The sequence below is a fragment of the Dasypus novemcinctus genome, chromosome 5, assembly GCF_030445035.2.
Source record: "Dasypus novemcinctus isolate mDasNov1 chromosome 5, mDasNov1.1.hap2, whole genome shotgun sequence".
Taxonomy (NCBI): domain Eukaryota; kingdom Metazoa; phylum Chordata; class Mammalia; order Cingulata; family Dasypodidae; genus Dasypus; species Dasypus novemcinctus.
The window spans coordinates 25,782,753-25,807,935 of NC_080677.1; the positions used below are offsets into that span (position 1 = coordinate 25,782,753).

The following is a 25,183-nucleotide window of genomic DNA, read 5'->3' on the forward strand; positions in this document are numbered from 1 at the left end:
AGCAGAAATTTTTAATCAGAATGAAGTCCAACTTACCATTTTTTTCTTTCAAGGATCAGCTTTTGGGGTTTTATCAAAAAAGTCATCACCAAACCCAAGGTCATGCAGATTTCTCCCTAAATTATCTTCTAGAAGTATTATAGTCTTTGCCTTTTACATTTAGGTCTGTGATCTAGTTTGATTTTTGAGAAAGGTATATGGTCTATATCTATTTTTTTTTTTACATGTGGATAACCAGTTGTTGCAGCCACATTTGTTGAAAACACTTTCTTTTCTCTATTGAATTACCATTGCGTCTTTGTAAAAAATTGGTTGATAATATTTGTGTGAGTCTACCACTGGGCTCTCTATTCTTTTGCATCGATCTATTTGCTTCTTCTTTCACCAGTACACACTGTCTTGGTATCTGTAGCTTTATAGTAAGTGTAGAAATCAGGTAGTATCAGTTCTCTGATTTTGTCCTTCTTCAGTATTGTGTTGGTTATTCTAGGCATTTTGCCTTTCAATATAAACTTTAGAATCAATTTGCCAATATCCACAAAAAAACATGCTGGACTTTTAAACTGGGATTGTGTTAAAACTATATTTCAATTTGAGAAGAACTGGCATGTTAACAAAATTAAATCTTCCTATCCATGAACACAGAAAGCCTTTTTATTGATTTAAATTAACTCTGATTTCTTTCCTCTGCATTTTATAACTTTCTTCATATAGATCTTGTATGTGTTTTGTTATATATAATCACTTATTAGTCCCAGGAATTTTTTTTTTGACAATTCTTTGGAATTTTCTACACACACAACCATATCATCTGCAAATAAAGATGGTCTTATTTCTTCCTTCTCAATTTGTATAACTTTTACTTCCTTTTCTTGCCTTATTGCATTAGCTAGGACTTCTAATACAATGGTGAGGTGGTGAGGAGTGGTGAGAGAGAACATACTTGTATTGTTTCTGACCTTAGGAGGAATGCATCTAGTCTCTCAGCATTAAGTATGATGTAGCAATTTGAGGAAGTTCCCCCCATTCCTAGTTTGCTAAGAGTTTTTATCATGAGTGAATGTTGAATTTCGTCAAAAAAATTTTTTCTGTGTCTACTGATATGGTCATATGATTTTTTTTTCGTTAGCATGTTGTTATGCTGGATTACATTTATCGATTTTCAAATGCTGAAAAAGTTGTGCATATTTGGAATCAATCCCACTTGGTCGTCCATAATTCTTTTATATATTGTTGGATTCAATTAGCAAGTACTGAAGATTTTTGCATCATGCTCTTGAGAGATATTAGTCTGTAATTTTCCTTTCCGTAATGTCTTTGTCTCATTGTTGTATTATGGTAGTGCTAGCCTCATAAAATGAATTAGGAGGTGTTTCTTCTGCTTCCAGTTTCTGGAAGAAATTGCAGAGAATCGGTATCATTTCTTCTTTAAATATTTTGTAGAATTCACCAATGAAACCATCTGGGCCTCATCCTTTTTGTTTTGGAAGTTTATTAATTATTGGCTTAATTTCTTTATTAGATATAGACCTATTCAAGTTACCTATTTCTCCTTTTTTTGGTAAATTGTGCCCTTCAAGAAATTTGTCCATTTCTTCTAAGTTATCAAATTGAAGGGCATAGAGTTGTTGATAATATTCCTTTATTATCCTTTTAATGTCCATGTGATCAGTAGTGATGATCCCTCTTTCATTTCTGATATTAGTAACTGATGTCTTCTTTTTTCTAGATTAACCTGACAATAGGGTTACCAATTTTATTGATCTTTTCAAAGAACCAGCTTTTTAAAAAATATTGGTTTTCTCTATTTCTCTATTCTCCTGTTTTCAATTTCATTGATTTCTGCTCTAATTTTTATTACTTCTTTTCTTCTCTTTCTTTGGGGATTTAATTTGCTCTTCTTTTTCTTGGTGCCTAAAATTGAAACTTAGATTGTTGATTTTTAAATATATGCACTCAATACTAAAATTTCCCTCTAAACACTGCTTTTGCTGCATCCCAAAATATTGATAAATTGTATTTTCATTTTGTTACTTCAAAATATATTTTAATTTCTCTTGAGACTCTTCTTTGACTCATGCTTTACTTAGAAGTGTGTTGTTTAATCTCCAAGTATTTTAGTATTTTCCAGCTGTCTTTCTGTTATTGGTTTCCAGTTTGATTCCACTGTGGTCTGAAAGAATACTTGGTACGGCTTTTTTTTTTTAAATTTGATGAAGTGTATTTTATGGCCCAGGATGTGGTCTATCTTGGAGAATATTCCATGTAGCTTGACACGAATATGTATTCTGCTGTTGTTGGATGAAGTATTCTATAAATGTCAATTAGATGTACTTGATTGATGGTGCTGTTCAGTTCAACTATATCCTTACTGATTTTCTGCTTACTAGATTTGCCAATTACTGACATAGGACTGTTGAAGTCTCCAACTGTAATAGATTTGTCTATTTTTCCTTGCAGTTTTATTGTTTTTTGCCTTAAGTATTTTGACACTCTCTTGTTAGGTGCATACACATTAAGGATTGTTATGTCTTCTTGGGGAATTTACCCTTTATTATTCTGTAATATGTTTTTTTTAAGATTTATTTTATTTACTCCTCCCCCCCCCCACACCCATTGTTTGTGCTCGCTGTGTCTGTTCATTGTGTGCTCGTCTTCTTTTTAGGAGGCACTGGAACTGAACCCAGGACCATCCATGCAGGAGGGAGGTGCCTAACAGCTTGAGCCACCTCCACTCCCTGCTTTGTTCTGTCTCTCATTGTGTTTTCCTCCTTGTTTCTCTTTGCTGCACCATCTTTTTGTGCCAGATTGCTGTGCCAGCCCATCACAGCAGCTTGCTGTCTTGCTTATCTTCTTTAGGAGGCACCAGGAACTGAACCTGGGACCTCCTATGTGGTAGGTGGGAGTTCTACTGCTGGATCCACATCTGCTTCACTCTGTAATGCCTGTTATCCCTGATAATTTTCCTTGTTTTGAAGTCTGCTTTGTCTGATATTAATATGACTACTTTAGCTTTTTTTTTTATTTTTTTATTTATTACTCTCCCTTTTCCCCCTCCCCAATGCCTCCAGTTGTCTGTTCTCTGTGTCCATTCACTGTGTGTTCTTCTGTGACCACTTCTATCCTTATCAGCGGCACCAGGAATCTGTGTTGCATCATCTTGCTGTGTCAGCTCTATGTGTGTGTGGCACCATTCTTGGGCAGGCTGCACTTTCTTTCACGCTGGGTGGCTCTCCTTACGGGGCGCACTCTTTGCATGTTGGGCTCCCCTATGCAGGGGACACCCCTGCGTAGCAGGGCACTCCTTGTATGCATCAGCACTGCACATGGGCCAGCTCCGCATGGGTCAAGTAGGCCCAGTGTTTGAACCTTTGACCCTCCATGTGGTAGGCAGACGCCCTATCCACTGGGCCAAGTCCTCTTCCCTTTAGCTTTCTTTTCAGTAGTATCAGCAAGGTGTGTCTTTCTCTATTCCTTTATTTTTAATCTATTTATGTCTATGTTTAAAGTGGGTTTCTTGTAGACAACATAAAATTGGGTCTTGTATCTTCATCTACTCTGATAGTCTCTGTCCTTTAAGCTAGATTTGAATCATTCATATTTAAAGTGATTATTGATATAGTTGGATTAATATCCACTATATTTGTAACTGTTTTCTATTCCTTGCCTTTACTCTTGTCACACACACAAACATACACACACCACACTTTCATTGTCTTTCATTTTTTTATGACTTCTCTGGTGTCAAATGAACATCTCGACATAGGTATTAAACTTAATTTTGTAATTCTTTTAGTGGTTGCATTAGAGTTTGCAATATACATTTACAGCTAATCTAAGTCCACTTTCAAAAACACTATGCCATTTTACAGAAAGTGCAGGTTCCTTATATTGCCAATTCCAGTCTTCCATCCTTTAAGTACTGCTGTCATTCATTTCACTTATCCATAAGTTATAATCTTCCAATATATTGTTGCTACTTTTTAAAATTGTGATCTATCCAATAAGTTAAGAATAAGAAAAAAAGACAATTTACCTTCATTTATTCCTCCTCAGATGCTAATCCTTTTTAAATGTAGATGTGGATTTCTAACCTATATCATTTTCCTTCTCTTTGAAGAACTTCTTTTAACATTTCTTGCAAGACAGATCTATTGATGATGAATTAGCTCAGTTTTTGTTTGAGAAAGTCTATTTCTCCTTCAATTTTTTTTTTTTTAAGATTTATTTATTTATTTAATTTCCCCCCCTCCCTGGTTGTCTGTTCTTGGTGTCTATTTGCTGCGTCTTGTTTCTTTGTCCGCTTCTGTTGTCGTCAGGGGCATGGCAAGGGAAGTGTGGGCGTCGCCATTCCTGGGCAGGCTGCACTTTCTTTTCACGCTGGGCGGCTTCCTCACGGGCGCACTCCTTGCGCGTGGGGCTCCCCCACGCGGGGGACACCCTGCGTGGCAGGGCACTCCTTGCGCGCATCAGCACTGCGCATGGCCAGCTCCACACGGGTCAAGGAGGCCCGGGGTTTGAACCGCGGACCTCCCATATGGTAGACGGACGCCCTAACCACTGGGCCAAAGTCTGTTTCCCTCTCCTTCAATTTTGAGGGATAATTTTGCTGGATACAGAATTCTGGCTTGGTAGTTTTTCTTTCAACACATCAAATATTTCACTCCCATTTTCTTCTTGATTACATGGTTTCTTATGAGAATCCAATGTAATTCAAAGCCTTCTTCCTCTACAGATAAAGTTGAATTATGTTTTTTGCTATTCAGAGATGAGAAAGTTGAGTTTCTGATCACTCTGCTCTATCTAGTCACTATGTAAGTGACTTATCAGAAACAGTAAGAAGCAAAAAGTTTGGCCAAGTTTTAAAAATTAATTTTCTAGAGTATGAACCAAAGTAACCAAAGAAAAAATTAAACAAAAAAACTATGTCAGATAGAGATGCCACAGACATAACCAATCCAAGGTCCACAGAAAAAAGGTGGCATTGGAGTGGAGTGGGAAAAATGGACATGGTGGCTGATATGGGTATGGGAATGGCAGGAAGAGATGAGATGTGGAGGCGCCTTTGGGACTTAGAGTTGCCCTGGATGGTGCTGCAGGGGCAATCACCGGACATTGTAAATCCTCCCAGGGCCCACTGGATGGAAGGTGGGAGAGCATGGGCCATGATGTGGACCACTGACCATGAGGTGCAGAGATGCCCAGGGATGTACTTACCAAATGCAATGGATGTATCATGATGATGGGAGTGAGTGTTACTGGGGGGGAGTGGTGGGTGGGGGTGGTAGGGTTGAATGGGACCTCATATTGTTTTTTTAATGTAATATTTTTACAAAATCAATTAAAAAATAAAAAATATTAAAAAAAAGATAATAATAGGGTGGGCTGGGGGAAAATACTTTGGTTAGTGGTAATATTGTGACAATGCTCTTTAATCATTAGTTAAAAATGTTTAACAACAATTCAAGATATTGGTGGTAGGGTGAGGTATGAGAGTCCTGTATGATGCTATATATGTTTGTTTTGTAAATTCACAACTATTATTATACACTTATTGTTTATGTATGCATATGTACGAGTGGTATACTTTAATAAATTAAAAAAACAAAAACAAAAAAAAACTATGTCAGTATCACCTGTGAATTAAAACAGCTGAGTTGAATATAGTTGTCCCTTGGCTTCTGGGTTCTTAACATCATTCATTTCCACTGCCCCTTTACTGTGTGACCTTAAACTCACTTAATCTCTCTAGGGTACAGCTGAGGTTTCTCAAAAATGGAAATAACACTATACACCCATGCCATTTTTACATGGGTAGTATTGCACTATGAAATGTTAAGTGGAAGATACAATACATTCAATTCTACTTTTTTTCCAAAATCAAAAAAATACAAATTCACCATTGAAATTAATATGCAAAGTAACATCCTTAAACTTTTTTTCAAACAAATTATAAATCCCTGCAAACTTAGGTTTATAATAGAAACACTACCACATCCTTAACTACAGTGGTATAGGGGAAACCCACAAAATGCCATGGTAGCATTTATTACCAAATGTGCACACACTTAACTCTGAGGGAGACAGACAGGGCCAAAAAGGAGGATTGTCTAAAGGAACACATGGAGAATGTCAGGTCATAGACCAGGATTCAGTTGAAGAGAAGGGACTCTTAGCACTGATTGGTCTTGCATTATAAATTTGAAGACAAAACAACCTTTACATCATAAAAACAAATTGCATCCAAGAGAAATAAATTTCCTCTAGAAAAGATGTAAAGAATTGGCAATAAAAGTCGTTGCTATTTAAGACTGATCCACAGAGAATTACTGTTATTGATTGCATTGAATTTCATGTCTTAGCTAAGCAAACCTAAAAATAATCATACAAAGTGTCATTGTAAACATAGGTACAAATGAAAATTTGGTGGCAATATACAAATTATATATTTTGGAAGGTATAGAAAAATTTCAGGATTTACCTAGGTTCAGATTACTTCCAAATAATAGATTATGTTCAGTGAATGTTCCTGTCAGGCAAAGGGGGCTCAAAATAATGAACTAGTTTACATTTAAAAAATAAAACAGCTCTTTGCACATAAAATAAAATAGAAATAAAAAGCAAAGTAAAATAAAATGAAATCAAGCTGTATGTTCATAAGCCTTATCAATAAATTTTATTCAATATTTTTATAAAATAAAGCATTGAAAAACAATAAACTTTAATTTTTTCAAGTTATAAAAGAAAATGAAGAAAATGCAACATGAAACCACTGATGTTTGGATGCATCAGAAGTGCTAATAGTTACTGCGATATAGCCTAGACTGTGAAAACAAACTAAAACACTTTCACCTCCCAATATCATTCTTTTCCATTTTATTTTATTTGGGGGGTGGGGGAGTAAGTGTAGTTCCATTCCATTTATCTGTTTCCCTCCCTCCCTCTCTCTCTCCCTTCCATTCTATCTATCTATTTATTGGAGAAGTTGTGGGTTTACAGAACAATCATGCATAAAATACAGAATTGCCATAGATCACTCTATTATTAGCAACTCTCATTGGTGTAGTACATTTGTTACAACTGATGAAAGGACATTTTTATAATTCTGCTACTAACTATAGTCCATGCTTTAACTTAGGGTTCCCAGTTTGTGTTGTGCAGTTCCATGGATTTTTAAAAAATATTATTCCAGTACCATGTACACAATGTAAAATTTCCCCTTTTAACCACATTCAAATATATAATTGGATGCTGTTAATTGTTTACGATGTTGAGCTACCTCACCATCATCCATTACCAAAATATTTCCACATTTCTAATAGGAATGCCATACATTTTAAGCCTTATTTCCCTATTCCCTACCCCAACCCTGTCCCCTGGTATCCTATATTCTACATTCTGACACCATGAGTTTACTTATTGTAATTATTTCATATCAGTGAGATCATATAATATTTGTCCTTTTGTGCCCAGCTTATTCCGCCCAACATGAGGTCTTCAAGGTTCATCCATGTTGTGGCAGGTATAAGAACTTCATAGCTTCTTATGATTGAATAATATTCCATTGTGTGTATATACCACATGTTGTTTATGCACATATCAGTTGATGGACACTTGGGTTGTTTCTATATTTTGGCAATTGTGAATAATGCTACTGTGAACACTGGTGTGCAAATATCTGTCCAAGTCTCTGCTTTCAATTCTTTTGGGTACATACCTAGAAGTGGGATTGTTAGATCATATGGTAATTCTACACTTAATTTTCTGAGGAACTGCCAAACTGTTTTTCTGAGCAGCTACACTATTTTACATTCCCACCAGCAATGAATGAGTGTTCCTATTTCTGCACATCCTCTCCAACTTGTAATTTTCCATTTTTTAAACAATTGCCATTGTAGTGAGTATGAAATGGTATCTCATTTTGGTTTTGACTTGTACTTTCCTAATGGCTAATGATGTTGAGTATTTTTTTTTCATGTGCTTTCTGGTCATTTGTATATTTTCTTCGGAGAAATGTCTATTTGACTCTTTTGCCCATGTTTTATTTGGGTTGTTTGTCTTTTTGTTGTTGAGTTAAAGGATTTCTTTAAATATTCTGAACATTAAACCCTTATCAAGTATTTTCTCCCATTGTGTAGGTTATCATTTTAATTTCATGATAAAGTTCTTTGAGGCACAAAAGTTTTTTTATTTTGATGCAGTACCTTCTTTCTTTCTTGTTTTCTTGCTTTCTTCCTTTTGGTATAAAATCTAAGAAAGCATTGCCTAAGACAAGGTCCTGAAGAGGAACCCCTAAGTTTTCTTCTAGGAGTTTTATAGGTTCGGCTTTTATATTTAGGTCTTTGATCCATTTTGAGTTGATTCTAGTATGTGGTGTAAGGTAAGAATCTTTCACAAATGGAGATCTAGTTTTCCCAGCACCATTTGTTGACAAGACTATACTCTCCCAGTTGAGTGGCCTTTTCTCCCTTGCCAAAAGTCAGTTGGCCCATAAATGTGAAGGTTGATTTCTGAGCTCTCAATTCTATTGCATTGGTCTATATATCTGTCCTGGTGCCAGTACCATGCTGCTTTGATTACTGTGGCAGTGTAGTAAGTTTTAAGATTGGGAAGTGTGAGTCTTCCAACTTTGTTCCTTTTTGTTTTAAATTGAAAAGATTTATTAAAGTTTTGGAATTCTTTCTTTGTTGTGGCTCAAAAACTGTACTAATCTAATTTGAGGTTTCAACTGAAAGTAAACCTTGGTGCTGGGCTTATCAATGCTGCCTTGTAAAAAATGAAGCACATTGTTTCTCACTGGATAAAAATCTAAAACTTCTTTAACAAAGAGAAGCTTTGTTGCCTTCATAGATTTTAGCTGCAGTACAAGCAGAAAGCACAAGAAAGCATCTTGCTTCAAATCATCCTACTCTGATCCTTTTTTCTATACTCCCACACTTTATCCAGTGCTTTAGATGTAGAAGCAGAAAAGTTATCCAAATTATCACAAAACTTGAGCCTAGATGTTCATATTTAGTATTATAATAACAGTAATAACAACAATAATAATGTCCTATGGCACTAGCTACCTTAAATAAGCAATAAAGTTTGTTTCAGGCAAAAGTTTCCAGTCATGTGCACTCTTCAAAAGCAACCTGCAAAAATAATTAAGACTGGGGAAAAAAATTGATCATAAAGATTCCAGGAGAATGTCGTTCTTGGTAATGATAGATTAGGTAATTTGGATTAATTCTGCCACTGAAGATAAACAGAAAAACAGCACAAAATATAAAACTATATTTTGAAGGCTAATAAAAGAGTGAAAAATTCCTGGGTCTTGATCCATGGAACAATGGAGACCCAGGAGGCTGCGCCCTCAGTTTGAAGCTTCTTGTCCCTATGGAGTGACTAGCTACCTGGCCTAAAGTGCAACACTGATCCTTTACTTATTCACCATCTCACAATTTGCTCTTGCTTACATACTTCCATGTAAGAGGCAGCACAGGCCCATGAAAATTACATTGGATTAGAAGTCAGAAAACCTAGCTGAATTCTGGTGTTTCTTCTCACAAGCTGTATGACCCTGGGTAAATTACTTCAGCTCTCAGGGTTTTGGTTTCTTCGTTAGTAAAAAAACAGAATATTAATAATATTTCCCTTGCCAGGTGCTTAAGATTTATTGAGACATGTTTAGCTTTAGCAGGTACTTAATTCCATACTATTATTCTTGTGGGAGTTATTCCTAGTTTATCTTTTCTGTGCTGGTCCACTCGAATAACAACAGCAAGAGAAAATAACAACATCAAGAGCAACAAGAGTTAAAACTGTTTAGATGCAAGGAAATGTGCTAAGAATTTTATGAATACTATTTCAGTTAAAATTATAATTTCCCATAAAGGCTCTGGAAGGTAAGGTAATTCACCCCAAATCACACAGTTGTTAAGAGTGTGAGTGATAATGGGATCCAGAACTGTGTGGCTCTAAACCTCATGCTGTTGACCAATATTTTACACAGCATTTCTTTCCCAGTTCCTTATGTGTCTTTCAATCTATTGTCATTTGTTCGTTTTAGGCTCCTTTTATTATATTGGGCTTTAGAAAATATCAGATGGCTTTTTCCTCCAGACAACTTATGGTCACAGTTAACATATTCACATAACCAAATTTAAACCAACTTCTTTATTCAAGTGAATAATCTGCATATGATTACATTAGATTTTACTGCTTAATCAAAAAGCACAATGATTTGTGCCAGTTCGCTTGGGTACAAACTTTTAAAAGAGTCCATCAAAACTTTTATTTTATTTTACTTTTAATTAATTAATTAATTTTTAGGAGGCACTGGGGTTTGAACTCAGGACCTTGTACATGGGAAACAGGTGTTCAACCACTGAGCTACATCTGCTCCCTCTACCAAAGCTTTTAGCATCTACATAAGCTAGTAATACTGACATCTGAGAATGGTCTTCAGTGTCATGGTCCCTGAAAACTCAGCAATGGTCAGATCTGACTCTGCTGATTCTGAATTATAGATGTTCACTTCAGGGTCTCATTACTGAGAATACTTAGAGCAGCCACTCCTATTATCAACTCATAAGATACATGGGTCACAGACTTCTCAATTACCCACATATCTGATTGAGACGGGAAATTTTTTATCAAAGGACAAGAGAAGAACCATGTATGTAAACTAAAGGCATCAAGTCCTCTCTGACAATGCCATGTTGTTATTAGCAAATGCAAAGAACAAGAAATGACAAAACGCAGGAAAAAATGTCTGAAACTACATGAAACCACTGATTTAAGTATAAAGTAGTATAGGATCATTTTCTTTGTTTCTCCCTCCTCCCTTTAATTAGTTTGGGTTTTAAGGACCACCCAGAAGCTTCACTATTTCAAGATTTGGCCACCTATTTCTTTCTTGGTTGGTGCTTCCAATGGATATGAAACAGCTACAGGTAGCTCCACATACTAGATTTCTGTTTTTATTTTCTTTCAAATAGAAATCAAGTCTGGAGAAAAAGGATCTACAATGGTATCTGATTTGGCTGAGCTGTATGTCATTCAGCTAGCATCAGTGTCAATTTTCATAGCAAGCAAGCTAAGATAATGTACAGCAGCACAAATTTCAAAGTTGTACAGTAAATTAATTATGGGATGGTATGTTTATCACTATATTTATTCTAATTTCAAATATCTTTGTACATTAAATAAAGCAATTGTTTGAGTCTATATAGTCATTTATTTATTTTAAAAATATTTCTTTAGGGTCCACAAGACATTACACTAAATACTACGAGGTTAAAGAAACGGTGAATGAGATGTGGAACCTACCCTTAAGGAACTTACACCCAAGTGATAATATAAGAATGTATACCGAAATATAATGATGTGGAGAATGAAATGTACATACAGAGGGACACTGATTAGAGTACTTTATGAATTATTTTGTTTTAGCCCCTGTAGCAGTTTGGTATTGTATATGAATTCCAAAAATAGATAAAGGCTTATGTTTGTGAACTGGTCTGTTCCTCTGGGCATATTTGATTGAATTGGATTCAGTGGTTTCACCTTTACTTGATTAAATAGCAACTGAGACTTTGATTGGGCCACATCAGTAGGTCATTAAGTCCCCACAGCCTTAGTGGGTAGGGACTCACAGAAAAAATGACATGGCAGAGGAGAAAGAGTTTTGATCCTGGAGCCAGGGAAGTAAGCATACAGAGAAGCAGATATGTGAGGAAAGAGAGAAGTCTCCATTAGACATAGCAGAGGTCCCAGGAAGAGAGACTAACCATTCGCCTGACAGTTTACAGCTGGCCTTGTGGAGAGAGCAGAGCAGGTGAGCCCGAGAGAAAGATCCCCAGGTGAGAGACAAGATTTGTCCCAGCCTGCAGCTGAGAGTAGAAGAAGCTGGGACCACAGAGCCTTGGGAAGAGGAGGAAGAATGAGTCCCCGCAGACATTAACCACCATCTTGTGTCAACATGTGGCAACAGATTCTAAATCAGTGAGAAAGTACCTCTTATGGCACCATGAGTTGGTCTCTTTAGGGCCTTTGTGACTTCTACCCCAAATAAATACCCTTTATAAAAAACAACCAATTTCTGATATTTTGCATCAGCACCCCTTTGACTGACTAATACAGCCCCCATTCTCCACCCCCCCTTCCTAGGATAACATTAAGAATTAGTTGCCAAATAATAAAAGTTATTCAAGATGAAAAGTTCTTTATGCTTGTCTACATGACAAGGTACATCCCCATGAGTTTTGTGCAAAAATCAATTATGTAGTTTTGGTTCCTTTTAGTGTTATGTGAAGCAAACCACAAAGTGATTAAATTTGTCAGTATTTTCTAGTATAGAATCAAGCTAAGGTATATATACATAAGCACAAAATAAAATCTAAATGTATCCTTGTTAAAGCAGTCAAATCTTGTGTGTATGTGTGTGACGGGGTGTAATTCCACTTCCCTTTCCTCTACAAAACAGAGAATTTACTTAGTGAAACTTATTGGCCTTGTTTCTGAGATTGCTAAAAACTATATTGGAAAATGCTTAGTTTGAATTCAGTCCCAATGGGTTAGAAAGCAACTGACCCATGCAACTAACCACTGCTGTTAAACCATAGAAATTAGATTTTACTTTATAGAAAACTAGAATGTTTCAACATTGTAAATTCAGAAAGTAAAGCATATTCCTGCTAACAGCATCAGTGATTTTATATGCAAATTCTTATTCACTGTGGTAGAAAGGTCTGTGTTTCTGCATTCTAACAAAATATATCAGTGAGATCTAAACTTCAATTTCTTAAGTATGTTAAACAATCTGTCAGATTAAAGATGATAGCAACAGAGACTGAATCATCATTGCTTCTCACAATTTTTGCGGCTTTTTTTCAAAAACAATAATTGATAAGATTTTTCCTATTATATGAAAACTGCTTCTGGTCAAGGATGGCTGCTCCAGTGTGGAAAACCAATGCTTTACCTTTCTCTATAACAGGGGTTCTTAACCTTTCTTGTTCCATGGACCTCTTTGCCAGTCAGGTGAAAACCACGGACCCCTTACTAAGTCCACACTACACTGTGTATTATTTAATAAATGTATTACACCCATACCAATATGTCCCCACAAGAATTTTTTTTTAAATTTCAATTCAAGTTTACGGACCCCTTATTAAGAACCCCTGCTCTATAATTTCCTGCCCCCATTTCAGACAATTCCTTATTACTGATTTTTAAAATGATATACTTCTCTTGCTCTGTGCTTACAATTACGTTTCATCCATTGTACGACATACTTTTGTTTTTCACATTTTAACATCTCTGAAATAGGGATGTCTTATACGCAGTAGAATCTAACAAGAGCTAGCAGCCAGGCCCTGGTCGTGCTATAACTGTCATTACCCATGTATGCACAGACTTCGCCTTAGCTGTTCATATTATGTCATTTCCATTCACTCCTGTGTACTGTTCATACACCCCTGTTGAATGTAACTACGGTTTAAAATATCTTTTAAAATTACACTATGGCTTGACATGGAACAAAAAGTACTGTGTGCACAAAAAAGGCATGGAAATTGAAGAATTGAGAGTGTACATTTGAGATTAGTGAAGCTAATATTCAAAATTGAAGTTTGACAGATATTCCACATTTTCTTGCAAAGCAAAAGCTAATTGCTTTACAGGATGGATGTCAGACAAGAAGATACAAATTGATCAAACAGTGTTACGTTTTGTAACTGAGATGGAAGCATATCAATTAATATCCTCTGCCAAGCTATACTACTGAAATCAGGTGAAATGGCCAAATCTCTGGAATAAATGTGGGTTGGTTGATTATCACATAAAACTTGTTAGTGCAGTAAGTATCAATTTTCCTAAAATTTCCTACTGATTTTGGACAGAAGCTGCTTAAATTCCAGCAATAAATAATTCAAGTGAGGGGAAAAAATGAAGCTTTAAGTTTAGTCAAAAAGGAAAATTTTGAGAATGGGTTATCAGAGGCTCAGAAAAACAATGATGAAGAAATGAGGTGTGAACAACGTCCTCCATGGCACACAGGACAACACTATTGAGGAATGTGACTAGTAATGACCTCTAGTTGACAAGTGACTGAGGAGACTAACTCTGCATGTGAGGAATACCTTAATTTATTTTGCTTACATTTTCCGTATTCAGGCAGAAGAGTAATGTGTGATAAAAAATTTATAGCTAAGTTTAAAAGAGCTCTTTCATAATATTAAAATTTTAAAAGATAAAAAAGCAACTATATAAAAGTCTGATTGGCAGTGTTTTTTACCTAATCCAGTCCATAAAATAATGCTGTAGCTAATAATGAATGGCATCATATTCTTGAAATACATCTACGGCACGTAATTGACACAGTATGTACATTAGCTCAATTAGTCTTCACAAGAACCTTATGAAAGGTGTCCTCATGAAACCTGTATACCCTTGAAAAGTAGTTTCCAATGGGGTCACACATGCAAAGCAGTTTTTATAAATATGGTATAGAATCTCTATTGTTGTTATTTTGGTCTTCCAGATGACAGAAATAACTAAACACCACCAAAATCCAGATCTGAAAATGATGATGAACATATCAGTATGTTGTTTAGCTCATTGACAGCAGAGGAGCAATGGAATTTTCAGTTACTTTGTGTAAAAATATATAAGGATATATCTTACTGATAAAAATAAACCTTATTAAATGTTTTTCACTCATTGTTCATTGTGTTTCTGTAAATCATTTGTAGTAGGCCATAGACAGATCTACTGAAGGCCAAATTATGTGATTAAAAAAAAAAATAGTACACGAAAGAATATAACTGAAATGTAGAAAGAAATTCCCTGTGTTAAAGCTCTTCAGATGCTGAGGTAGCCTTTCTCCCATACTAACATAAAAGGCAGCGAGCCTGCAGTTCCGAGCATCTCTGAACTGGCAAATTCCTAACTCTGACAGACTGCAGCTTCCATCAAATTACGGGCATGCCTTCATGAGGCAGGCATTAGCCAGCCAAGTACACTCACTTTCTTAATCTCCTATAGGGTCTCTGTACCATCTGTTTCCTGATTAAGTAGGAAAATAAAGTGAAAGCACCTGAAATCAAATCTGAATGGCCATTCTCACAACTTGTTGGGGACTGAATTAAGCCCTCCCACAAAAGGCATGTTCAGGTCCCGCCCCTGGTCCTGTGGGTGTGAACCCATTTGTAAATAGGACCTTTAAAGATGTTTTTAGTTAAGGTGTGCCCAAAACTGAATGGAGTCGGGGGAGCTTATCCAATATGACAGAAGTCCTTAAAAGCAAAGGAAATTGGACACAGAAGGAGAAGCCACAGGGAGCAGCAAGAATCTGGAAATCAATAGAATCCAGAAAAGGAAGGAGAAAGTGCCACCATCTGCATTGTCATATGATGGAAAAGCCAAGGAACCTCAAAGATTGCTAGCTATCCAGAAGATACCAATACTGATCCTGGGAGGAAGCAAGCCTTCAATCCTTTGAAGCCATGAACAAATAAATTCCGCTATCAAGCCAAGCCATTGTACGGTATTTGTATTAGCAGCAGAGAAAATAAAATACCTGTCTTCAAAGTAGGACCAGTCCTTGGTGTCTGGTCTAGTTTACTATTGTATAAATAAAGAAACTGCTAAGTATAGAGTTCTATAAATTGCTTAAAGACACAGAGTCAGTTAAGTATTGGCTCAAAAGGAATTCTGATCAGCCTGACATATCATTCTATTCAACCAATGAACCATAGTCCATATTTTCCAGTTATTGGCATTTAGGTTGCTTTTTTTTTTTTTTTTAAGATTTATTTATTTCTCCCCCCTCCTTCCATTGTCTGCTCTGTGTCCATTTGCTGAGTGTTCTTCTGTGTCTGCTTGTATTCTTATTAGGTGGCTCCAGAAACTGATCCTGGGAACTTCTGGAGTGGGAGAGAGGCGGTTCATTCTCTTGTGCCACCTCAGCTCCCTGGCCTGCTGCATCTCTAATCATCTCTCCTCTGTATCTCTTTTTGTTGTATCATCTTGCTGCATCAGCTCTTTGCGTGGGACAGCATTCCTGTGCAGGGCAGTCCTCCACATGGGCCAGTTTGTCCTCACCAGGAGGCCCTGGGAATTGAACCCTGGACATCCTATATGGTAGACGGGAGCCCAATTGCTTGAGCCACATCCACTTCCCTAGGTTGCTTTCAATATTTCATTATTATAACGAAAAAAATCATGGTACTAAATGAACTTTAGATTACTACTTTCAGGTTACTAACTTAGATTACTTGTGCCAAGTGTAGAATTATTTTTATGATCCATATATTCCTAGAGGACTCTCCAGAAAGGTTATATAAGAAATAGGTGGGTATGTCTATTTCACTACATGTCTGCCAGAACTATTTATTACCATAGTTAAATCAATATAAGAGAAGTATATCTAACAATTGTTTTCACTTGCCTATATTCATTATTGGTAAGTATGAAAATTTCTAAGTAGTTGATATTTGTGTTTACTGAAGTTGAATTATGGGGATATGTGAACGAATATATGTATAAATACATATATGTATGTGGCAATCTGGATATCAAACTGTCTATACCTTTTAACATCTGTACAGAACCCAAATATATTCTTAACTCAAAAAAAGGGAAGGTAGTATAAAAGGCAGGTAAATGCTTCATTTTAAAATATAAGAGCAGACAATGGGGGAGGGGGGTTGTGGGGGAAGGGGAGAGAAATAAATTAAAAATAAATAAATAAATTAAAATCTTTAAAAAAATATTTAAAAAAGCAGTATGGTTGTGGAAGAGAGACATAATGAAAATAAATGGAGAATCCCCAGATAAAAACACATCCAACTAAACTGTGTGCTTAACTGCTTTAATTTTATGGGGAGGTAGAAGAATCTGCCCTTATATTTGCTAGAATATAAGATGAGTGCATATCACAGTTTTAGATATGTAAGGAGCTAAATTGTGTCACAACACCAAGTAAAATTCACAAGAGAACTGGAAGCAAAAATAAATAGGGAAGACATCAAAGTTGATCTGACTCTTAAATAGACATAAATAGCATGAGAAGTAAATAGAGGACACTATTTTAAATGAAAAAAAAAAAAGCAATATTATCCCTGGCTTAATGGAAGGAAGTTGTGTACCCATGGAAACTCAGCATTCCTAGAATGAAAGGAGGAAGCTAGGAGTTATAGTAAATATGTTTTAGAAATAAGACATAGTGAGGCCAGATGATTGAAAGCCCTGAATGATTGGCCCTGGAGTTCAAACAAAATGCAGGGGCAAAAAGAGCCACAGAAAGTGTGTAAGAAGGTGTGTGGCATGAAAGCAGCAGACATGATGGCATGATTCCAGCTGAGGTACACAGGACAGACCAACACAAAGCCAAGAACAGAAAGGCTACTTGCAGGCCATCTCAGAAAGCCAAGTGGAAAAACAAGAACCCAAGTCCAGGTGGTTTCCAAGAAACATTTCCAAATGAACAACAACAAGTCAGAGGAAGATGCAGACAGGCCATGTGTGGTTATAGCACTGAGGGAGCACAGGTTTTAAAGGAAAGAAAGTCACCAGTCCTATGTGTACATTTCTAGAAAGAAAAAAAAAAAAAAAGCAGTATCTTAGAAAGGTCAAAATCATTTCTTTGTTATCAGTAGAATCAAATTAGGTTGAACTAGTACAAGTGCAGTTCCAGCCAGGAATCAAATTAGTAAGCATTATGAGGATGTTGATGATCATTATTAGCCCCACTGCAGTTGTGTGAATTTTACTTATTTCATTACTTATATTTAAATCCTACCTTATTACACAAAGGAGTTGAAGTGACATAGTATGATAATGGCACTTCAATAATCAATCCTTTATTCATTTAGTTTCCTTATTTTTCAATGTAAACATAACATCAAATATGCCCCTTAAATCACTATTTCATATTTGATATAAATAAGGAAAGTTAAAAAATTATCACAATGTGTGCATTACATTCTACTTAGGTCCTTTTCTAATGTATTCCAACTATTTCAGTTTTGAAACAGCAAGAAATTAATCAGAAAGGTTCTGAGATATATTCAACTCTGATAAAACAGCATATTGTATAATGTAAATCAACACCAGTCACATCTAACTCACAGCAACACAGGGTATTCAGCCATTATGAACATGAAACTAATTTTTCATGTTTATCTTGCTGGCTAAGATCATGGGAATTACCAAAATATTTACTTTCTAAACTATGTTCCCATAGACAGTCATAATTATAATGATACTCTAACAGTCATAAAGTCAGGCTTAATACTGACACCAGACTTCCTCTTTGTGTTTGCCTTTTAAGAAGAGGTCATTAATAACCATATGATTAGCCATCTTAGCCATCACTCAACGAAGACAGAAGTCACAATGGCCCTTACATCAAATCTGATCTGTGACGCTAGAAGTCTTTAAACATTCTAAGTGAGCCTTGATAAGTCCCTCTACACAATAGGATTTCCTCTTATAAACATCTGTTTTCTCACATGAACCATGTTGAACATGTTAAAAATAGGTTTTTCTTTCCATATCAGTTTGTAAAAGAAATAATCAAAACCTAAGGCTGATGGTCCAAGTCTTCTTTCCTCACTGATGTATATTTCCATCTTAACTTTCCCAGGAGATTTTAAAGTTCAGTATTAGAGAAGGTAACTATTAAATGCTTCAGAACACTATAAAGCTTCTATTTTTCAAATAAATATGATTTAATATACTTGGAAAAAAAGGGAAAACTCAGGCTATTCAATAAAAACTACTGAATGTGCTAATATTTCTTCCACTTTTAGGATTCTCTGTAATCAGGTCATTAGAAAAGAATTGATGAACATTACAATGTTGACCAAGATCACATGAAGGGGGAGTAGCAGCACTGTACCAGCTTCTTGCTTCCCCTTTATATTGATTCATACATAGAACTTCTTGACTATTTTATAAAGGACCAAACTGATTCTAGACTACCAAAAATAAGGGCAACTAATGCAAACACCATGGCATAATTTAATGTCAGTGTCCTACCCTGCTTTCATTAATGTGTTAAGTGATAAAATATTCTTTCTCTTAATGACTAAAAATGCTAACCAGCAGAACTTTCTGCAATATTGGAAATGTTCTGCATCTGTGCTGTTCAATGTGGTAGCCACTCACCACTTACAGCTATTAAGTCCTTGAAAGGTGCCTAGTGAGATTAAGGAACTGAAATTTTAATTTTACTTCATTTTAATTTCTTTAAATTTAAATAGCCACATGTGGTAAGTGCTACCATATTATACAGTGTAGGGCTAGGCTATGTTTACCTCCAATGTTTAAGCAAATCCACGAACTGCGGGATCTAAGTTGGTTTTGTTCACTGATGGATGCTAAGTGCCTAGACCACTGCTTGAAACAAAGTACGTGCTCAGTAAATATTCATTGAATGAATAAAGGAATGGATAAAATATATGTCCTACTAGACCAATCCTGAGATATTTTTGTAATTTATAAAAATAGTTTTGCAGTTTTGGTAACTGTGCAGTATCATGGGAGGGAGATGTGCATAATATCATGATTAACACTCAGACTGAAATCATTTAACACACCCCTCAATGCCCTCAGTAGATATAGTACTTTCCACAGAAATTCAAATAGAGGGTCAATAGAGGCATGTTTAAATTCTACCTTGAGAATCTGAATACTGTAAAATATCCTTAGCCCCTAATATGAAAGGTATGAAAACACTGGGTCTTTTAATTGCCCTAGCAGATACTCTGATAGAAAATTATATTGGGCAAAACTTCTCCATCATCATAGGAAGATGGTAGGGACAACAACAGATTATCAATCCACTGATTGGACTGAGTTTAAAAGCTCTTTTTGGAGATGCCAAATAGAACACTTAATATTTTTCTTAACATAAAAAGGGAGTATCGCTACTAAGCTACATTTGGCATGTATTAACTTTAGCACTTTAAAAATATCACATATAAAGTCTGTGATACCAGGATTATTTGCTCCAAAATAGTATTGAAAAGTGACAAAAATGGGTAAGCATTGGTAAAGAGACAGATCAAAGAAAACAATGATGAATTCTGTTCCAAATGGAATGGTTTTGTTTTAAAAAATACTGATAATATAGAGTGAAGAACAATACTTTTCAGTAGTAATAATAGATTCTAAATATTTTTGTTTTGTGAACCTGATGCCACTATAGAGGAAATATTCCAGTGTTGGCTGTTGAGCCTGACCTGCCTTTTAATGTATTTTGTCTAAATAACAATACAACATCCTTTATGCAGAGAGGTATGAAACATAAATAAAACATCTTCTGAGCACTTTCTTCTACCTCTCAATATTTCTGTGGCTATGTGACCTTGAGCTGAGAGTCTCTTCTGTAGATGTTGTCCACATGTCTAAAGTTCTCCTCCTCACACATGTACTCTGCTATCCACCCTCAACTCACCCATCTAAATTACATTCAGATTTTTGTGGTATCATAATAACTTCAATATGGGTTATATTTTCAATATTCTAGTAAGAGACTCCTTTCTTCCCTGCCTCACTCTCCTTCCAAGTTATTTCAGGTTTGCATATTTCATTTTCACATCTCAGTGGGATACTCATCACATAACATTTATTTGTGAAGTCTAAAGGCATAATGCAGAGGATTGTGAACTAGCATGTCAAAACCACATACTGGATGCGTATGTCTTAAAGAATGAAAAGATTCCTTTTTTCCTTAAAGAATGTAAAAAGATTCCTTATACTATTGCTGTCTCAACAGTATAAGTCCAAAGTGAATACCACAACCTAATTAAGATGAAGAGCACAATGAGCTGTATTAAAATGTCTTTTTTGATTATTTCCCAAGTTGTATTTTTATCAAATGTCTTGTCTCATTAGTGACTCCAATAGACATACAGAATATACATACCTACCAATCTCCCCAAATTCACAAGAGCTGAAATATTTTTCTCCTTGCATGTTTTGCAAGGGAGGACAATAGAGAATGCAGAGAAAAGGTAGAAAAGGGCTCTCTGAAGGTGTTACTGAGCCCACCTACCTTCCTACAGGGCTGAACATACTTAAATACTCCCAACCAAATGAGGTTGTTTTTAAAGATCTCTAGAGTAGGAAATACCACATTCTCTCTTGGGAAACAACTCATATACCGGAAGACCTTTTTTTTTTTTTTTTTTTTTTTAAATTCTGAAGACATTTATTTCTAGGAAACACTTCCTTTGAGTTTAATAATGCTTCAGGGCCAGCTTCACAAGCATCTGACCTGTGCAGTCGCACAAGGTGCCATGCTCAGAGGCTTTCCTTTCAAACCAGAATTTGCTTCATATGCAGAAAGCAAGCAATAGAATTCAAAGAAACACGGCTGACTAAGGAAACAATGTATTAGGCAGCCACTTATGCTGAAAATGATGATAATATAGAAGGAAAGGGAAAGATAGGGCAGCCCATAGTTCCTTTTTCTTTCAGTTCTTTCTTATTCATCAATAAGCCAGAGGAAGGAAGCATTGGTAGAGTGTGTGCATATCAAGGAGTGAAATAAAAACAAGTTGTGTGCAGGGTTTCCACATTTCTGGTAAGAACAAGATACATATGTATGTATGAGCTATGAAACAGAAACTGTGTAATTCTGCTGATTTCGCATATGAATTCAATGATCTCATATTTGTGTTTAAAACTGGCACAATACAATATAAAGATTAATGGTAAAATTCCAGCCAATAATTAAAAATTGTGATTCTTCTTTACTTAGAATGGTATAAAGAGCAATAAAAAAACAAAAAAAAACAAAACACACATACACACAAAAACAAACAACAACAAAACAAACCATGATAAGTCAAAAGAGACACTGCAAAAAAGAAAAAGGTTTATATTTTAGTACTTGTTTTAACAGCACTTTTCCCCTACCTTTTGAACAAGAGTTCCTACATTTTCATTTTGGGCTGGGCCCCCCAAATTATGCAGCTGGCTCTGCCCTGCTTCCTTATGCTACAGATTACATCCAATGCCTCTGTGGTGCCAAGTCACCACTCGCCAGCCTTCACCCTTTCTTCCATTCATTCACCCAGACATTGACACTGCTGTGGTCAGGCATTGAGAATACAAAAATGAGTAAGACAGAATCCCTGCTTTAAAGTATAGTCAGGGAAATGGAAAAATAACCATGGAAAGGTAATAACACCTACATTGCACGGCTTTAGTGAGGACTCTAAATAATAGATGCAAACTGTACAAACCACTACCAATAATGATTGCTATAACTTTCAGCACTCTCACTGAATTACAGCTTTCAATTCTTATTATAATGTATTATGTAGGTTCTATTACTGTCTCTACTTCACAGCTAAGGAAGCAGAGATTTAGAACAGTGAAGACACTTGACCAGAGTGACTATGTCATTAAGTAGAAAAGCAGGAACTGAACCCTACTGACTCCATTTGACTACAGAATCCAAGTTAATAAGTGATAGCTATTATATTCCTATCAATATACTCCTGACACAAAAGCAGATATGCAGGAAGAGAGACTGCTCTATAAACATGGCCCTGGGAAGACAGAGGATCCTGATAGTCTACAACTGAACTTGTGAAAAGAACAGAACAGCTGAGAAAAAAAAAAAAAAAACCCCTGGGGAGAGAGACAAGCCTTATGCCACCCTACAGCTGAGATCCAAAGACACTGGGACCATAGAGCCTTAAGAGGAAGGAGGAAGGCTGAACCTTTGCAGACATCACCCACTATCTTGTGTCAACACATGGCAACAGACTTGGAGTGAGAAAGTACCTCTTATGGTATCTTGAGTTGGACTCTTTACGGCCTGGTAACTGTAAGCTTCAACCCCAAATAAATATCCTTTATAAAAGCCAAATACACACACACACAAAATCCTAACCATTGCATTCTTCATTTTCCATTATTAGAGTTAAATGTCTCCTTTCAAAGGTCAATTTTAGTTGTAATTGTATTTTGTCAACCTCCTTAAAACATATTGTTTGCCACTGGAAAATGTATATTCTAAATTCTTTTTCCAATTTATCTATTGGTATTTTGTTTAGGACATAAAATGTAGTTTCATTTTTAAAAATTATCTGCCAATCTTGTGACCCAACTATAGAAAATTAGATTCAGTTGACAATGCTGGTGATTTTCAAAATTACATTGATGACTTTGTTCACTAAAATATAGGATAGTGGTTAAAAACATGTGCTTTGGAGGCAGCCAGACCTGGGTCCAAAAACTGGCTCTACAGCACACAAGTTCTATGAGTTTCAGAACAGTAGTTAACAGCAAAAGCCTAAATTTTCCCATATGTAAACTGGAAATGAAAATAGTATTTCAACTACCTTATAGGGTCATTTTTAAGATTAAATGAGGAAACGGACTTTGGCCCAGTGGTTAGGGCGTCCGTCTACCACATGGGAGGTCCACGGTTCAAGCCCCGGGCCTCCTTGACCTGTGTGGAGCTGGCCCATGCGCAGTGCTGATGCGCGCAAGGAGTGCCCTGCCACACAGGGGTGTCCCCCGCGTAGGGGAGCCCCTCGCGCAAGGAGTGCACCCATAAGGAGAGCCGCCCAGCGTGAAGGAGGAGGGAGCAGCCTGCCGAGGAATGGCGCCGCCCACACTTCCCGCGCCGCTGATGACAACGGAAGCAGACAAGAAAACAAGACGCAGCAAAAAGACACAGAAAACAGACAACTGGAGGAGGGGAGGGGAATTAAATAAATAAAAATAAATCTTTAAAAAAAAAAAAAGATTAAATGAGATAATCCTTGTGAAACACTTAAAATAGCACCTGGTAAAGAATAAGAACTGAAAATGTTAGTTTTAATACTGCTATTTCTATTACCATATTCTCATATCTGGGTTTAAAAACAGATTTGAAATGATTTTCTAGGTTTCCCCCAATTCAAAAATAAGTTCAAGGGTCTCTGATTCTAAGATGTATATTTTTTCCTTTGTAAATAAAAACATAAAAAGTCCCTCAAAATAGTATCTGGTGGTCACTTATGCCTCTAGGATTCAACAGGTCTAAGATATTTTTATTTAAATAATCCTTCACCAAAAACTCTGAACAACATCCTAACTTTTCCTTTTCATTCTAAACTGCTCCTCCAGCATTGAGGGTAAAAGAACTTACAAACTATATCTATAAAGAACCATATGAATGTAAGGGAATATCTGTTATTTAGCAAGGTTATCTTAGTTCTCTCTAATCCTTGAAGTAACATTTAAATTTAAGAACACTGAGCAAATAAAAATGGCCAAATTGTTTTCTCTGGAGGAAAAGGGAAGGATTAGCTAACCTGAAGGTTTACTGCCATCGCTCAGACTGTCAAATGACTATTTCACTGGTTTCTAAGTGATTGAAGTGCACATAAAAAATAGACTGGATGCCACATAAAAATGGTCTATATACCTATTTTTAAAATAGCTCAGGAAAAAAATGGCCTTAATTTGACATTTTTATTACAGCTTAAAGAAAAGGAAAATGGCATTCTTGGGAAAAAAACAAAACAAAAAACCCCAAGCCTTTGATACCTTGGAACACATGATAGCTGTGTGATATCTTCATAAAAACCAAAATCTTTTAAGTAATGTTGGCCATTACCACTGAAGGTTTGTGGGTCCTTACCAATTCTTGAGTGTCCTGCTGCAGAGGCAGAAAAGACGCTTCTAGAATAGCAATCTGGTCAGCACTGAGTTTCTGCCACAGCCCAATCAGCAGAATCAACAAATGAGTGGCACTTTTCAGCCTGGTGAATGACTGGAACAGATTGTCTTGGTTTTCCTCTACTGCATCTGCTAGAGCTATTACCTGCAGAAATTACAAACCTTGGTTAGGGATAATTTCACAATTCTTGAGCCCTCAACAAATTACATTTGGCACACTCTTGTTTTTCTTTAAAACAACTTGATGAACTTTGTCTTCCACAAACACAAGCTATGTTGAATAATAAGAGTTATCATTCATCTGCTTACTTCCTTCTTTAAAAAAAAAAGGCCCAAAGTAATTCCAAATCCATATGGCCAGGAGATCAAAATATCCATGGATCAGCTTAATGGGGACATTGTTCAGTGTCTGCTTTACCATCAATTGACCTTCTACAATATATAGTAATATAAGTAACACATAATAAAGTTTTTATAGTCTATGCCACAGAGATTGAACAGTTAA

The 25,183-nt window shown here is 36.1% G+C and overlaps 1 protein-coding gene across 3 annotated transcripts in view; it reads right to left on the reverse strand.

The window, feature by feature from the left end:
- BBS9 (Bardet-Biedl syndrome 9) overlaps window positions 1-25,183 on the reverse strand; it is a 591,858-nt gene that overhangs the window by 124,909 nt on the left and 441,766 nt on the right. For all 3 annotated transcript variants that reach the window (XM_058296789.2, XM_071215094.1, XM_071215092.1), the window contains one exon: window positions 24,641-24,823. In XM_058296789.2, coding sequence (XP_058152772.1) covers window positions 24,641-24,823 — 183 coding nt within the window. The remainder of the gene's footprint in view (window positions 1-24,640; window positions 24,824-25,183) is intronic.